General features: G+C 41.0%; 1 protein-coding gene across 11 annotated transcripts in view; it reads left to right on the top strand.

The window, feature by feature from the left end:
- Positions 1-18,533, top strand: part of ERC2 (ELKS/RAB6-interacting/CAST family member 2) — a 526,798-nt gene that overhangs the window by 186,277 nt on the left and 321,988 nt on the right. For all 11 annotated transcript variants that reach the window (XR_013983315.1, XR_013983316.1, XR_013983317.1 and 8 more), the window contains one exon: positions 16,932-17,099. Coding sequence is in view for 3 of the 11 variants with exons in the window: in XM_080996735.1 (XP_080852861.1) it covers positions 16,932-17,099 (168 nt within the window). In the remaining 8 variants the exon portion in view is untranslated. The remainder of the gene's footprint in view (positions 1-16,931; positions 17,100-18,533) is intronic.

Genomic DNA, 18,533 nt, shown 5'->3' with positions numbered 1-18,533 from the left:
CGGGCCTTAGTTTGCCTACCCTTGTACTACACATCTAGGAATGTGCATTACTCATTCATATGTTCTCATTTCTGTGTAATGGTTTTAGGATATAATAAACCACTTAGAGATTTTCTTGGAAATATGAAGTGGTATTATAAATTACCTAAATAAATGGATCAGGCCAGTGGTCCATCAAGTCCAACATCCTTTCCCCCCATTGGCCAAACATATGCCTGTGGGATGCCTGCAAATGGGACATGAGCACAACAGCACCCTGCTGACTTGCAACTCCCAGCAACTGGTCATCTGAAGCATAATGCTTTGACAGTGGAAGAGGATCATAGCCATTGTTGGGCCACGTACATGGCATGAAGAATGCATGTGGGGTGCAAGAAACCCATGTTTGCCATTTGCTGTACCCTCAGCAGACAGCTGCAGCCAATTCCGAATCCCTGATAAGAGTAGCTATGATACATGTTGTTTTCATATAAAAACAGTTGCTACATTCAGTATTCTGGGTTGTATCCAATGGTGGCATTAGGCAAGTGGGAGTCATACAAGGCTGGACATCTGACTTTCACTTATTCTCTATAAGCCATGACCCTGAAAACATAGTTCCTGAGGTTGGAATTAGTAGAGGAGATCAGTGAAAATAAATTGCCCTGCCTTGCATAAGCAGAAGTTCTCTTGCTTGCCTTTAATTTTTAAATGTACTCCTAAAAATATTGGCTGTACACCTTGAAAAAGTGTGATGTGTGAAGAAGGCCTGCTCAACCTTATTCTTCGTTATCAGTTATGTAATAATTTCCTTTAAGAGAGAGAGAGAGGAAAGCAGCAACAATTTACTTGGGCAGCACATCAAGAAGCTCTGACAGGCTCTGATGCTTCTCAGTTTTTTATCCTTTGCATCAGTAGTTTTCTTTTTAGGAATCTAGGCATGTATCTACTTATTATGTGTGTTGGTTCTGCAACACATTAGCAACAAAAGGTGTTGCTGATTGCGGAGAGTTTATGCAGGAAATGCTGGTAGCCAGCAGTATATTCTATTGCTTCCTGTTATATGGAAAATTGGAATTGCTTTTGCAGTTTATAAACATAATGCTGACATGTGACATCTATTTTAAAAGCTTACTATGATTTTGTAATATTTTCTGAAAGATTAGGACCTGGGAGTTTTGCCCAAAGTACAAAACTATCACCTTTCTTGCATGCACGCAGGAAAATTATGTAAAGACTCTCGGTTTGTACTTTTTCCTATGGTCACACTAAGTCATCAGGTTTAGTTCTCAAAAAGCAGAGTATTTTTGGATGACTCTTTTCTTTGGCAATTTCCTGTTCTCCATTCATGTTTATCGTTGACAATTTTCATCTGTCAGTTCCCATTTCTCCAGGCCTGCTAGTTTGTTACGTTTATCAGTTGTGAAACTGAAGATCCAGCTGGCACATCTCAGCTGAGTGATTCACTTCTTTGGCTGCAAACATTTCTGATCTTTTGATAACCCTTGCTCACTTCTTCAGCTCACTTCTTTTGAGAACCTCTTGCTCAGGATAGCTTGCTGTCAGGTTTTTATAGCCGGCTGGCACCAGACACTGCCTTCCCTTTGTATCTCGAGTTGGAAGCAGCTGTTTAGCTGTTATCAGTAGACAATATTGCCAGTGGCTGAGTTCATTTTGGGATAACTGTAGAGTATTGTACAAGGACCGCAACATCACAAGAAAGCTAGCTTTAAAACGAAGCAGAAATAGAGATATGCACTGCTTATGTTCACTACAGGCGCAAGGATGCTTTCACCATCTGCCCGCAGTCGGCATCTGGGGAGCATCTTTGAGAGCGCTTTCAAATTTCTCCTATTTTTGTTGGATATTCTTGCTTGCAAAGCTGAGTGAAACATTTTAATTTGGCATAAAGACAGTTATTTGATGTGCTTGTCTCAAAAGGTAGAAGATAGTGGAGATTGCGTTTTCCCCTTGGCTAGCACAACAGTCAGCTGATATTTGCAGTTGCTAGGACATGCTTTTGTCCTATAAACTTACACCCTCAGTCTCAATTTCATTCCCCCCCCAACCATTTTTGTGTTAATTTATTACACTATATATTGTTAATCTTTATAAACAGTTCAGGGCAGAGTATATGTCATCCAGGGTTGATTGGACGCTCTTGTGGGGGAAGGTTATTCAAGGCTCCCCAGTTCTCCCCAGTTAAAGCTGTTGCTTCTGGCACATTTATTTTCAAAGGGCAAGTAGAAGCTGCTTTCACTATATGCACGCAAAAGCTCTCAAAATGCTGAAGGTTTTTTATAAGAACAATAAAACACTCTGGAAACTTAAAAACAAAACAAAAAACCACTTGGGAGGTTTGTAGTCCACCAGATTTACAAGACCAAGTTTATACTTTGGCACAAAACCCCCCAATATAACTGCACCATTTAGGAATCCAACGTTTTAAGAGTGCCAGGAACAGGTACGTAGTACTGTAAAATAGTGTAGTACCCAAGATGACCCTTGTGTACATGAATGTTTGGGAAATTAGATACAAATGATAATGTTTTATTGGGCAATGAAATACAGTCAAGAGTGTCTGTTTCCTTTCATCGTCAGCAGCTTCAACAATCCTGAGCCCTGACATTTGTTCCAGCACGTCCCTGAAATTAACATGGTTGGGTGTGTGTTTAGACATTGCAAGTGATGGTCTGAATTGTCGTATCACATTGCTCTCATGCAAAATTCAGAGCTTCATCTCCAACAGTTTGCTGACCTCACTTTTGGCAGTGTCTTGGAACAGGGCTGAAGTCAATCCTGTGGTGCTGAGGATCTTTATTATATTCTCTGTGGGAAATGTATATGCTTACACATCAAGCTGGGAGTTGTGTTTTCATCAGTGCTTAACTGATTGCTGGCCAGCAGGGCAATGATGAAAGTGCTGAAGCTAAATGAGAGAGTGCCATCATTGCGTCCTATTTCCCCCAGATGCTGTTAGGATGGTAGCTGCTCAACTCGTTCATGAGTTCCATAGCACTGCTACTAACTCTGGCTGTGCATAGCTAAAGTAGAGGCAGGTTTGTACCAGAGATTGTTGGCGTGTTGCAATGAAACAAAAGCATAAACTCATTTGAAGGCCTGTCCTAATGCCACATGAATCAGTAACCTAAGAGCTATGTTATTCATCAGCTCAAAGACTGTTTCCTGGAATGCCCTTTTTCTTCTATTATACTACTTCCCCCAATCTTTCCCCATGAGGTGCAGTTGAGTGTTCTGACAGCCTCTTTCAAGATGATAAAATACCAAAAAAAAAAAAAAAACACAGGCTCCAGTCACAAGGTTATGCCTGAGGGGGATAGCATAAACCCCACCATCAACTCTTGCATTGTTCTTACTCTTAGCTGACTAACGTAGGCAGGGTTGTGCTGCTCCTGGGGAGAGACCAATGGAGAGAATAGAAGCTGTGCTGGTACAGTGATTTCAAGATTGGTGCCCAAGAGTAGTCTCTCCCCTGCCCCCAGATTCCATTGTTAACTTTGGATCGAAAATATGGCCCCTAGATTGCCCCGCATTACAGGCTTAGACAGATATTTGGACTGACTCCAGTTAGGAAAATTAAGGAAGGGTCCATGCTGGATGTGGGAAGGACAGATAAACTGACAATTTGGAGTGGCACATTTGGCTTCTGAGGAGCTATTGCACCAAGGCGGAACCCATATTAGTCAAGATAGCTAATAGAAATATAGTGGTACTTCGGGTTAAGTACTTAATTCGTTCCTGAGGTCCGTTCTTAACCTGAAACTGTTCTTAACCTGAAGCACCACTTTAGCTAATGGGGCCTCCTGCTGCTGCCGCGCCGCCGGAGCGTGATTTCTGTTCTCATCCTGAAGCAAAGTTCTTAACCAGAAGCACTATTTCTGGGTTAGCAGAGTCTGTAACCTAAAGCGTATGTAACCTGAAGCGTATGTAACCCGAGGTACCACTGTAGTACAATAAAAGTGCATTTCTGCTTGTTCTTAACAAAGTAGTTATTATTAGTAGTTATAATGGGAAGAGGGGACAATCATAGACCTTTGATATTTGTAAAAATCAACAAGCTAGTAATATTTTCATTAAGGATCCCACTTTAGCTAGGTTCCTTTGCCTTAAATAATTACCTGCCGCGACGAAATGTCGGAGTTGAAGCTGTCCCCGTTCCCTGCCTGGAACAGTTTCACTGGCTAGTTTTCTGCTTGTTCCATTGCTGATCAAGTCCAAAGTTCTCAGTTGAAAAAAAGTTAGCAATTGTTTATGAAACCATCTCCTGATTTGAAAGGCTTCTTTTCTAATATTGTAACTTTGAAATTAAGCATGACTCTGCAACAGGTCTGCCATTCTGTGTAGAAAATTCTGCCAAACAAAATACTTGGAAACAGAAGTTGCAAACATAGTGCGTGGCTAGTCTTGACAATTTTTTACACTCATACAACAATTGAAAATGGGGCTCTGATTACTAATAAATTAGAAAGTGTTTTAGGATAGCTTGCCTATCCCTAATATGTCTGATGAAACAATGTTTTAGACTGAAGTTTGTGCTGTAGTGGGGGTGGGAATGTAGACTAGTGACTATATTATTTGTTTGAATATTGCGACCACACAGAAATAAAGAGGCCAGGCACGAGATTGGGTGAACTGGGTCACATTTATTTACTTGAACACAGCAGATCTGCAGTGGGGGACATTGGTGTCGGATACTGATTGATTGCGCAGAACGAACAGTAGGTAAACCAACCTTGCCAAGGCCAACCTGCTTTCAGCCCCACCATTTCAGGTAAGCAAGGAGGCCTACCTGCTTTCTAGGGCCCTACAGCTCTGGACAGTTATTACAGGTTAGCTCCAAAGCAGCTCTCTACCATGCCAGAGAGTCCCATAGCCCTGAAGGCAAGTCTTCACCCTTAAAGGAATGTGCTCACCAGACCATAACTACCTCATAACTTCCACAGCCCAGTGTGTCCAATTAACCTTTCTAAAGGTTTCCTCCTGCTAACTGAACCCACTACCAAATCCGTACAGAGTAGGCAAAAAACCCCACCTCCAAGGTCAGTCATCTGATAGACAAAAAAATCCTACCCTGGGTGGTATTCAGCTAAGTTTTGCGCACAGTAGACCCATTGAAATGAATAAACTTGACTAAGTTAGGTCAATTAATTGAGTAAAAGCTGAATGCCACTGTCATAAATGGTGTCCTACTGTGACTTTACTGGAGGGTGCTCCAAAACTGAATACAGTGGTGCCCCGCAAGATGAATGCCTCGCAAGACGGAAAACCCGCTAGGCGAAAGGGTTTTCCGTTTTTCAATGCGCTTCGCAGGACGAATTTCCCTATGGGCTTACTTTGCAAGACGAAAATGTCTTGCGAGTCTTGAGTTTTTTTCCGCTTCCCCCCCCCTTTTCTAAGCCGCTAAGCCTTTAATAGCCTTTTAGCAGCTAAGCCGCTAAGCCGCTAAGCCTTTAATAGCCGCTAAACCGCTAATAGCGCTAATCCGCTAAGCCGCTAATAGGGTTGCTTCGCAAGACGAAAAAACCGCTAGACGAAGACACTCGCAGAACGGATTAATTTCGTCTTGCGAGGCACCACTGTACGCCAAAGGAGAGGCGGTGTGGGCTTGTATGACCTCATATAACACAACCGTCCCTGGTCAGCACAGTGTGTGTCCACATGTGAAGTCCAAACACCATTCCTCCCTTTTCCAAATGGCCACAAAGGTTGCTTGCTGCCCCAGTTGCTTCAGGCATGGTGGCAGAAGGATTGCAGCATGAAGCAAACTAATTCAAATATCTTGTTCAAATTTTGCATAAGTAACATAAATTAGCTTATATTGTAGATGGACACTGATACACCTAATTTTAAAATATATTTTGTGTGTGTGTGTGTATAGAGGGAGAGAGAAAGAGAGAGAAAAATTTTGTTTGGTAATATACATTGTTTGATCCTGTGTGTGCTTACTAAGAAGTAAGTCCAACTGGGTTCAGTGGGATTTAATTCTAAGTAAGTGTTTATAGGATTTCAGTGTATCTTAACACAGCCTTAGGCAGAAGATGGCAGTGAATTCCATTTTTATTGGCACTTGCTCTTCTAAAAACAATTTGAAAAATTATTAGAGACAGAATGTTCAAAATATGAGAGCTTTTCCAGGATTGATAGTTTTTAAAATTGGTTTTGAGTATTTTGAATTTACAACTATCATTACATTGTGAAATAACATTGACTCATGAATGACCTGCTTCCTTTTGCTGTAATTCAAAGAAATATTATGACAGCTATAGTTTTATAGCAAACATAAAAAACAGTGAGGTAAGTTCAGTGAGGTAAAGCTGGTGTTGGAAGTTTTATTAAGAAAAAAATATTCAAGTATTAACACATGTTACTGTTCCCAGAGGTGGGTTTTTTTGAGGGGAGGGGGTCTAGAAGTAAATTAAACACTAAATTCTGGCTTTGGGGTTGTGGCTTAAATCCGTCTATTCTTAATAGTACAAAAAGCCAAAATGTAAATTTGAATACATCAAATTTCTCAGTGCTCAATATGTTACTCTTAAAAATCAGAAGATATTTTGCTTTGCTTTTCTAGTGCTATATTGTATATTGAATGATGCAGAGAGTAAATTCTTCAGGTGGAATGTTACAAAAATCCATTGCCTCTTACTCAAAGTAAATTGCCCTTTTGCAATTTGCTTCATAGTGTTTAAGATCAGGAGGTACCGTATTAAAAAAAACAACCAGAAATAGCATTAAAGATAAAATTACACCAAAATGCAATTTCTACTTCCCTAGCATGGAAATATATTATTAAAAATTGTTCTTGGCTGCAGCTCATGGCTAGCTAGGACAGAGCATAACCACAAACCATGTTTGGATGACACACTAAGTCAAATTGCAAGAGCTCCTTAGATGAAATGAAGAGACCTAAAATAATAAAAGTGCTGAGCAATAAGGTTGTTGTTTTTTTAATTAAAAAACCCCTGTTAAAATACTTTGTATAATTTTATGTATAATATTTTATGTATATATGAGATGAATAGGGGCCCCATATATCCTAATTTACAGAGGACAGTCCTGTATATGAAGGGAGTCCTTTGTTTGATGGGGCTGTCTGGCCCAACCAAGTGCAGTTGAAAGAACTGTAAGAAGAGAGAGCAGAAGGGTCTGGAAGTTGCCCATCAACAGCCTACACCTGGAATGCAGACTGATCAGGCACACCTCTGATCACAGAAACCCTTCCTATGCTGAGATGCAATTGTATTTCCATTTAAATTATAGTATTTGCATCTGTACATATAAATTTGCACACATAGCTTATGCAAATCTGTTTCCTCTTCTTTGCACACTTTTTTTTCATTAAAGAACTGCGCTGCAGTGTTCAGAGATGTGCAGATTTTGGTGGAAACCTATGTTTTGATTTGGTTTGGGATGTGCAAATTGGGTGCATTCCCATTAAAATGTGAGCCAAACAAATTTCTCTGCTATCCTTTGATAAGATCAGGTGGGTACAGCAGTGCATTGACTTGTATCAACTTGCTATTTACCAGAGACATAATGAGTTCAGACTTAACAGCATGAGTAGCCTCTGGAGGTAAAGAATGGTTGAATCAACAGATTTATGGCTTCCTCTTCTAGCCAGCTGCTGAAGGGCCATTCTATATGAATTGTGGGATTTAGCCCAATGCAGTATGTTCCGTATGAGGCACTCGGGGGCTGAAATTTCCTAGTTTAACATATATACTAATGAAGTCTGAACTGGAAGAGACTGATCAAGAAAAAGACTTTGAAACAAAGGCTTTTTTTCCAGCTGGAACTTAGTTCTGGTACCTCTCAGGTGGGCACCATTGCCATTATAAGAGAACAAATGAGGCATTCATGGTGAGTTCCGACACCTCTTTTTCTTGAAAAATAGCACTGCTTGAGACCATGGTAGATAGTTTGATACAGATGTTGAGTCAGTATATGGCAGCTGTGAAAAAGATGGATTCCAAGTTAGGGATCATTAGGATTATTGTTGTTGGTGTTGTTGTTTAGTCGTTTAGTTGTGTCCGACTCTTTGTGACCCTATGGACCAGAGCACGCCAGGCACTCCTGTCTTCCACTGCCTCCCACAGTTTGGTCAGACTCATGCTGGTAGCTTCGAAAACACTGTCCAACCATCTTGTCCTCTGTCGTCCCCTTCTCCTTGTGCCCTCCATCTTTCCCAACATCAGGGTCTTTTCCAGGGAGTCTTCTCTTCTCATGAGGTGGCCCAAGCATTGGAGCCTCAGCTTCAGGATCTGTCCTTCCAGTGAGCACTCAGGGCTTATTTCCTTCAGAATGGATAGGTTTGATCTTCTTGCAGTCCATTATCTTCTTGAGTCATTAGGATAGGGATTGTAAATAAAACTGCCAATTTCATTGTGTTGTTATACAAATCTGTGTTGAAATTACACTTGGAATACTATGTGTAGTTCTGGTCACCACACCTCAAAAAGGATAATGCAGAACTGGGAAAAGTCTGGAAAAAGGAAACAGCAACTTTCCTATAAAGAAAAGTTACAACATTTTGGGCTTTATAGCTTAGGAAAAAAGGCAAATGGTGGGCATGATAGAGGTGTGTAAGATTACTCATGGTATGAAGAAAATGGACAGGGAAAACTTTCCCCCTCTCGTAATATTAGAACTCGGGGCTATATAATGAAGCTGAATGCTATATAGTTCAGGGCAGACAAAACAAAGCATTTCTTTACACATCACATTTTTTAATTGCAGGTCCAGGCCACACACTCCCCCCCTTTAGATGAGCTACCAAATAAACAAGGCCACACAGTAGAAAGGGATCAAATCAGGCCACAACTTTATTGACTACAGATGAAGTGATTTGGTATTTATTTCTGGCCTGTCTGCCGGAAATGACATTAGGGTTGACCCGTCAGCGGGGATTCCTATGACTTACATCAAATAGGGGGATCCCCGCAGCGATTGCCGCCTTTAGGAGCGCTGAGGCCCAAGCCCCTCATCTGGGCAAATGGACAGAAGCAACTCCATCATGGATTCCTTTAATGGGACATCCTATTTGTGGAGGGGAAAGCGAGGGTACAACCCCCCTCCAACCAAGACTAAGGTTACTCAATGCTTAAACCGCCAAAGTTGTGACGATTGCTACAAGGTAAGCAAAATCTCCAGGTCATAGCCAGTTCACCTGGTAGGCAAAATACAGCGACCACTACAGCCATAGCAAGGTCAATTCAGTGAGTAAATGCAAAATTACAGGAATGGGTGTGTGGGTTGATCCGACGAAGAAGAGCTGGGTGTTGGGGACGAAGAAGAGCTGGGTGTAGGCTGATTTAAATCCTCCAGGAGCAGACCTGAGGGAAGCCTGATTGTTCCCCCAGAACCGCTCCTGGACGGCCCGGCCCTCCACACCAGGCTGCCACTGGCCAATTCAGCAGGCTGACATGAGGCAGGTTTTCAAGCCAGAAGCTCGTGCTCTGGCAAGGAACAGTCCCCAACACGCAGCTCTACACCGTCAGGTGGGGTGGCGAAGCGCTGGCCACCCCACAATCCCGCCGCACCCATAAAAGTGGGTAAGTGGACCTACAAAATTTACTCTCACAGGATATAGTTATGACTACTACCAACTTGGGTGGCTATAAAAAAGGCTTAGACAAATTCAGGGAGACTAAAGCTATCGGGAGCTGCTAGGTATGGTGAGTATGCTATGTCCCCAGTATCAAAGGCAGTATGGCCAGTTGCTGGGAACTGCACATGGAGATAGTGCTGCTGAACTCAGGTTCTCCATGGAAGTGTCCCATGCACATCTGGTTGGCCACTGTGAGAACAAAGTGCTGGACTAGATGGGGGCTTTGGCTTGATCCAGCAGGAGGACTCTTCTTTCTTATGTTCTTATAATAATAAGTGGATCCATTGGTAAGTCACTGCCAGTGATTCTTCTGATTTCAGTTGTGATAACCAGTTTTCAATACAACCTCAAAATATGATAAATAGTGGCACTATTAGAAATGCATCTCCTTTACTCATCATCCATATGGCTGTACAGCGGGTGGCGCTGTGGTCTAAACCACTGAGCCTCTTGGGCTTGCCAACTGGAAGGTCAGCGGTTCGAATCCACGTGACGGGGTGAGTTCCCGTTACTCTGTCAACCTAGCAGTTTGAAAGAATACCAGTGCAAGTAGATAAATAGGTACCACTGTGGTGGGAAGGTAAACAGCGTTTTCGTGTGCTCTGGCACTCATCATGGTGTCCTGTTGTGCCAGAAGTGGTTTAGCCACATTGGCCACATGACCCGGAAAGCTGTCTGTGGACAAATACCAGCTCCCTTGGCGAGATGAGCACCACACCCCATAGTCGCCTTTGATTGGACTTAACTGTCCAGGGGTCCTTTACCTTTTTACATCTGACTAAGCCTGTGTGGTACCAAATATGTGTGCATGTGTATGCCCTTGTGTGTATGTGTGTTTTACACACACATACACTTTTTAGTTCATACATGGTGTGGACTGAGGAATATAATTCCATGTGTCCTGTGAAATATTTTTCCTGAAATCATCTTCCTATTTCATAAGAATTCCTTATGGGAAATCAGCCTACTACTTACCATGTTTTATAAATTTGATTTAAAGTTTACTTGGTTAGGCTATTGGAGATTAGCATTAGGCTGTTGGAGATTATCATTTCAAATTTGGTACAATTCCTCAATGAGCCATATTATACTAACAGTTTAGTAATTATATGTTTAACTTGCAAATATTGAAATATAGGAATAGATTGGCTATCTACTTCGTTGATTTATCTACAGCTTCTTAGTAAACCATATTGTAGTAGTCTCCTGAGTTCTATTAAGTCATACTCTTTCCAGATCTGAATATTCTCAGTCCCCCCACCCCAATTTCTTCATTACAGTAAATACCTGTATGCAGGGAAAATCCTGGACTTGTTTGCCTTTGTATATCTGCCAGATTTTGAATAAACTGCTTTACACAGGGGTTCACTCAGATGGCGTCCAGATCTTTTCTACTTGGTAACTTTCCCAAAACAAATAGCAAAATCTTTTGAGAATTCTATAATAAGCTCTACACCTTTGACATCTCAGCAGACGAAAAGATCAAAGACAGGTTACGTTTCCTCACATCTTCAGTTGGGTTGAGTAAAGGCATTGAAGAATAAGAAGGTCCTAGGTATGCATAGGATTTCAGGGGAACATGAGAATATATATTTTAAATTCTTTATGCTTGTTTTTGTTAAGCATGTTGAGTGAAGTAATGTACAACAAAAGCATACCTTTCCAAGATCTTGGGAAATAGCAGAAATTATTATTGTTCATAAACAAGGGAAAGATTTATTAAGCTTGTTACCCTCCTTTACCAGGATTTTAAGATATGGGCTATCATCTAGGCTGAAAGATGAAACAAGATATTAGGCAGATATATTGTTAAAGATTTATTGAAGGTATAAAATTCCATACACATACCTATTGATCTAAGCTATTTAATATACTCCATTTAGAATCAGAAGGCCTACATGGAGCTTTACTTTGGATGTGGAAAAAGCAGTCGATCATATGAAGTGGAATTATCTGTTTCAAGTATTATATAAATTTGATCTAGGAGGAGAATTTGTTGCATGTATCAAAATGATATATGCAAAACCCATGGCTTATGATTTGGTAAAAAGAGCAACTCTGAAACTTTTAATTGTCTTGGAGGTACTCATCAGGGACCTCCACTATCCCCACTATTGCCTGCCACAGCAATACAGACCCTAGGATGAGGTTATCTGAATGAGTTCTCATTAAAGGGGTGAAAAATGGGGAAGGAAAAGATTGACTCTATGAGACTTTGTGGAAACTTTTAGGAATTTAGTAGAACTATTCAAAATGACTCTTCCCTTCCTTTGGAAACAATGGGAGGGATGTTTTAGGATTAGACCTGTTCCTGAACTGGTCAAAATCTGTGCCTCGTCCTCCAATTGATAGTCCTAACAGTCCCCCTTTCAGCTCTGCTGACGTCAGAGCTCTGACATTGATTGGGCCAGAGGATAAGAGGTTTCTGAAGTGGTAATAAAGGAGTAATCTGACACCAGATCTCTCTCTCTCTCTCTCTCTCTCTCTCTCTCTCTCTCTCTCTGTGATGTACATTCATTACTCATCATTCATCATTGTATTTGTATGCTGTCTTTCTATAGTTAAAACCATGCTCAGGGTGGCTTACAACATAAAAAACACATACGGTAATTATAAACTTAACAGAAGTAATCATAAACATATCAAAAAGTATACAACCAAATTGAACAATTTCAACATAAATCATAATAAGATATAAAAATAAAGATGCAAAAAATTAGTATCAGTAATAGCAACAATCTTTGGCGATTACTTGTAGCCGAGTAAGATTGTCTTTCATAAACATGGTTTTAAAAATGAGTCCGTAAGTGACTGTGGAGGCCAGTTCTGGATCCACACGTCCTTCCACAGTGGGGACATTGGTTCCCGGGTGGGAGTTGATCAGGGTGTGGATATAGCAACAATGCCACCCCGCAAATTCCCTAAACATCACCTCAGTAGCCTCAGCTTTTTTAGCTGGAGTCAGTCAGAAACTCCGCCCTCTCAGTCCAGGAGAAAAAAGGCATGCAAAGCCTTCCAGGAATTACAGACAAGATGGTTTCTGATGTAGGAGCACTCTCTCTCTTTCTGACTATCCGGGAGCAATAAAATAGCCTATCATTTATGCTTAAAGTCAGCCTTGGCACAAGATGGATTGGGGCTTCTTTTTAAGTATGATGTATGATTACCAGTCTTTTCCCCCATCCTTAACTAATGGCAGCTTGAGGAGAAAATTTAATTTCTTAAAAAACAAACAAAAAAACAACAAAATCTGTATGGAAATTTTTAATTTGAGTGAGGATTAAAAACTTGCATTTATTTAAAAGCATGAGTTTTTAAAGCTTGCTTTTTGAGCCAAGAACTGTGCCAGAGCATTTGGGAAGTGTGAAAGCTGGTGGATAACTGAGTTCCACCCTGCACATTAGTCCAGAAAGTGTGGATCGGTTCAGTTCATAACTGGAATGTACGAAGATCGAATTCCTCATGCATTCTTATTCTCTCCTTGTGCGTTAAATAGGCAAGAATTCTAAAAGAAGAAGCCAACGCGCCAAACAGCTTTTCCATACAGTACTTAACTTTTATTTTGTGTCAAAAGTGTGCCAGGTGCTTTTCGTAACCTACTGCGTTGAATTCTTCTTGTGCGTCTTATTGAAAGATGTGTGATTCTTTCTTTTTTTAAAAAAAGAAGGAAACTAACGATATTATTGCATTGAGCTTTTGCAAAGTGAAGAATGTCACTCTGAGCTGCTTTTCAGTTGACACATCTGCATGGCCAGTGATGAATTGAGAAATGACGTAATGCTTGCTTAGTACATAGCTGATGCCCATATTGGAAGTGGCTGGATACGGTTCAGGCAAAGGGAGTTTGGTTGCTGGGAAAGCCATTCCCTCTACCCCACTCCATGATTGCATGAAGCTGCAAGGGAAATTACAGGCAGGGAGAACAACCAGCATTCCACATCTCATTTGTCCCTTGAAGAACCCGTCTGCACGCACAAGACCACACACAAGAGTGTGCGTACAGACTAGTTGTTCCCTAGTGGTATTGCCATACTCATTGCTCTGCCAGTTTTCAACCAGGACGACTCATGCTCCGTAGTGTTTTAGGAAGGCAGCTGTGCAACAGAGCTAGTACTGCTTACAGCTGGGAAAATAAAGCAAGCAAATGCTGGACTATAGCTGGGGGAATGTGAGCTTCAAAATCAACTGCTGCTCCAACTTCGGTCCCATTTGGGCTTGCAGAGACAGGCAGTAAAGAGAAGTGGGCCCCTCCTTCCCATGAGAGAAGATAGGAAGATTTGGATACCTTTTGTTGTTGTTTAGTTGTTTAGTTGTGTCCGACTCTTCGTGACCCCATGGACCAGAGCACTCCAGGCACTCCTGTCTTCCACTGTCTCCCGCAGTTTGGTCAAACTCATGCTGGTAGCTTCGAGAACACTGTCCAACCATCTCGTCCTCTGTCGTCCCCTTCTCCTTGTGCCCTGCATCTTTCCCAACATCAGGGTCTTTTCCAGGGAGACTTCTCTTCTCATGAGGTGGCCAAAGTCTTGGAGTCTCAGCTTCAGGATCTGTCCTTCCAGTGAGCACTCAGGGCTGATTTCCTTAAGAATGGATAGGTTTGCTCTTCTTGCAGTCCATGGGACTCTCAAGAGTCTCCTCCAACACCATAATTCAAAAGCATAAATTCTTCAGCGATCAGCCTTCTTTATGGTTGGATACCTTTAGCAATGGTGTATTAGTGAAAAAATGCTCAGTAATATAAAAACTTAACAAATTTGAGGTTTTTTAAAATAATAGTTATAAGATGGGTCTCATCAAAAGATGGTAGCCTTAATGGTTAAATCTGGTGTGTTTAGAATACAGTTTAAAGCCCCAAGTGATAGTATTCAAAAATAATAAAAAATTAGGACTTATTTTACTGTCATGGTTATTCTTTGAATACCAGAACATCTAGCTGGCATGAATAAGATCACTTCTGCCTGAACATTTGCTGGCTTCTAGCAGACTTTTTTTAGCTTGCTGTATGGCATTTCCAGGCTGAGTCTGCAGATAGGTGCCTGTTTCTAGAAGCCTTGATCAGCTGCAGAGAAGGGATGTTTGCCATTCCTGCCACCTCCTGCCTTGTTGGACTTGTCACCCACTCTGCTCTTGTATCTCCTGTGGAGCAAAACTCAAATCCTGCTCATTGCGGAGCTTTGAAAGTGACAGATACCAGCCGGTTTGCTTCCAGGTCCAATTCAGAGTGCTTGTTTTGACCTTTATAGTCCTAAATAGCTCGGGACCTTGATTATCTTAGGCAGTATGTTTACTTCCATGCAGATCCTCCCTGCAGGATTTAAGATCTTTTCTGGCAGTTCTGCTCCAGGCTCCATTTTATGTAATGACCAGATTAGGCTCTACTGGGAGCCATGCCTTTTCTGTGGTCATCTCATGCTCTGGAATAAGCATCATTCAGTTTCTGCCTTGTTGTCTTTTTGGAGACACCTGAAATCTGTGTGTTCGTTTCTTTCATATTTTTATTTTGGATGCCATTTCTCCCTAGTTCTGTAAACTGTGGTGATTCCTCCTGCTGTTTTGTTGATTGATTGACTTGATTTTTTTTTTATTTGAATGCTGTTTTTACTGCTTTACTGTGAAATTATATGAATAGTACTGTAAAATCATTTAAATAAAAATAAATAAAATATTTCCTGGTTGAGATCTGGTAACCATGCTTGGAAATCTCTGTGAAGAGTTACACTACAAAGAAGAGGGAAAAGAGAAATATATGAGGCTTTTCCCAGCACACAGACACCCTGATGGGCAATTGAAAATATATATTTTTATAAGCTTTTGAAAGTTGGGTTTTTGTTCTTTTGTACAAGAACTATTAAAATAAGTGGCTGTATATTCATAGGTGGCACATATCAATTTTCTAATATCATTGTTTCATATGAACGCTTGCCTGTTCTCATAATAATGAAGCATTAATTTTTATTCACAGATGATGCTGATGATATTCTTATCCAGAATCATGTAATAAAAAGAAAATATCTAAATGTCATTGAACTCAGTGTACATCTTTCCCCCAGTGTATGAGGAAATGAACTTAGCCATTTCAAGAACAGGAAGAAACATGCATCATGAGATCTAATAGATCATCCAAATTAGTCCCAAATTGACTCTCAGAAATAGATTTGGAGAGCTTTTTGTTCAGAGCAAGTTTAGCATCACAAAACTCACAACAGAACATGGAATAAATAAGGCTTCACACATCTCCCCCGCCCCTTGAAATATGCTGCTTTCAAACCAATAAGCAATAATTAATGTCAATATTCTCACCTGATTGTGCTTTTCTGTGTTTTAAAAGATCAAGGTAGTATTAATATGTAGTTAGGACAGCTGTGGCATGTGAAATCAGGGTGCTGCAATGGTGCTCCCCTCCTAGCTGCAGAAATGTTGACACTTAACAGGACTGGGAAGGGGCAGGGTGAGACCTGGTGATTCTCTCACTGTTGCCCCTCCACAATCATTGCAACTGAGAGGGCAGTGATATAGTTACACCCACCTCACATATTGCAGCTGAGTTAGAGTGTTGGACTAGGGTTCAAATCCCTGCTTAGCCTAAAAGCTCACTGGGTGACCTTGGGAAAGTGACTGGAGAACTGCACTGCAAAATTCAGAGAAGTGCGAATTTTGTTTTTTTAAGCAAATGATTTTTTAGTGAAATTTACAATCACCAGCCAACCCCCACCACCCACCACCAAAACATCACATCTTGTTACATGTATCCTGCTTTGTGTTTCATAGATCCATTAGCTTCCGTCCTTCCCTTCCACCAGTTTTCCTATTCCATTCTATAGTTTACAGATTCTTTAATTATAAATTATACCATGACATGAGAATTATTTCAATCCTGCCACCGTTTTCATATTTGTACAATTCTCACTTATATAAACCATAAATTTACTCCATTCTTTTTGGTACTTTGTCTCCTCCTGATTGCGAATTCTGTGTGTCAATTTAGCCATCTAAATTGTGAATTTTGAAGGATGCCTATTTTCAGTTCATGTATTGTTCAGACAAGTGTGCATTAGGCAGGTTTACCTTTAAAGGAGCACTCAGTTGCATTTGTCCCTCATCCCTATGCCCTCCCAAACGTGATTTGCATATTTTTTTCAAATAAAAAATGCAGAGAACTACAGGATTAGGATGGTAAGTGCTCAGCAACCTGTAACACTGTATGGAAACCACAGCCTAAAATGTGTCTTATAAATATTTTAAACAAACAAGCAAACACAACTTAATCACAATATAATGCCATTTTAAAAATCTATTAACACCCCCACATGTTCATATTTTATTATAGGTTGATGCCTTGAGATTACGTTTAGAAGAAAAAGAAAGTTTTCTTAATAAAAAAACCAAACAACTGCAAGACCTCACAGAAGAAAAGGGAACTCTGGCTGGAGAAATTCGAGATATGAAAGACATGTTAGAAGTTAAAGAAAGAAAAATCAATGTTCTTCAAAAAAAGGTAAGTGGCATGACAAGGCCCATTAGGCAATCAAAGAAATATTTTTGATGGAGATGACAGGATCAGGGGGAAAGTAAGTGGAAGCATGGGAAGGCGAAAGTGTTATAGTCAAAATGCAGTGACCACAATAAAAAAACAACAAAATTTTGGAAGTGAGAATGGAGAGAATCTACATTTTTTATAGACTGATTTCCCCTCTTGCTTTTTCTTTGTAGTTCATCCATACTTCTTACACTTGCATGTTTTGAGGGAAGTTGCCATCAAACCTATGATCTCAGATGGTCTTATAAGTCATTGCAGTTCTTTTGAGTTCTCTTTCTCCCAAATGAAAGTTTTCCCAAAACAGTCTGTTGCTTCAGTTTGGTGTCAGTACCTCTTCTGCTTTTATTAGCAAAGCAATTTAGGAGAAAGATGAAGATTTGCCCCCTTCCACCCCCCACCCCAAATATTTTTCTACTTCTGCAACCATTGTGGTGCCCTTGAGCATGTGGTGTATCCTGTTGTTTCTTAATAGCTCCATTTTGACTACAACATAATCATTATAATTTAACAATTGAATTTGCTATTAGTTTAACAATTTAGTTTGACAGTTGAATTTCTATAATACAAAATGCATAATAAAACAAAAACAAACCAATAACCTCCCTATCACAAACACACGTAAAGAGCCACAGAATGTTCATTATTCTGGTTGAAGAGAAAAGTTTTCGCCTGGTGCCTAAAGTTATGCAATGAAGCCACCAGACGAACCTCCATGGAGAGAGCATTCCACAAATGGAGAGCAGAAAAGGCCCATTCTCTTGTTGCCACCCTCCTCTCGTGGAGGAGGCACATGAAGAAGGGCCTCAGATTATGAATGCAGAGTCTGGGTTGGTTCACATGGGGGGAGACAGTCCTTGAGGTATTGTGGTCCTGAGCCGTTTAAGGATTTATGGGTCAAAACCAGCACTTTGAATTGGGCCAAGAAACTAATTGGCAGCCAGTGCAGTAGGATCAGGGTCAGTTTAATATGCTCAAACTCTCTTTCCCAAGTGAGCAACCTGTCAGGGAACTGACATCGGAGCAAGAGGCGAAGGGGAGGCTCCTAGATGATGCTGGCGAAGGACCCAGCAGCAGGGGGAGAAACAGCTCAGTAGAGGGGGAAGCAAATCAGCGCAACACCAGGGATAAAGGGGGGCAGATGGGGGAATCGGAGAGAGGGCTCCAGGACTCTTCACTGGACCTCAGTGAGGAGGGCACAGGTCCTCCGCTACCCACGCCCTCCCTGCGCAGAAGACTCCCGCGCAGTGAGAGGAGGAGGAGACTGGGTGTCAAACAACTTTTATGTTGGAAGAGGTTCAAGAAACGCCCACTGACGGATTCTGCCAGCGACTGAGGCAGCCACGATGAGAAAGGGCTGTGCAGTCAGAAAGGTTTAACAAGGCAAATTAGCCT

This window comes from Podarcis pityusensis (assembly GCF_964106645.2).
Source record: "Podarcis pityusensis genome assembly, chromosome: 2".
In the NCBI taxonomy this organism is placed as follows: domain Eukaryota; kingdom Metazoa; phylum Chordata; class Lepidosauria; order Squamata; family Lacertidae; genus Podarcis; species Podarcis pityusensis.
Note: the sequence above shows the minus strand (reverse complement) of the source record. Positions and strands in the feature narration are given on the sequence as shown.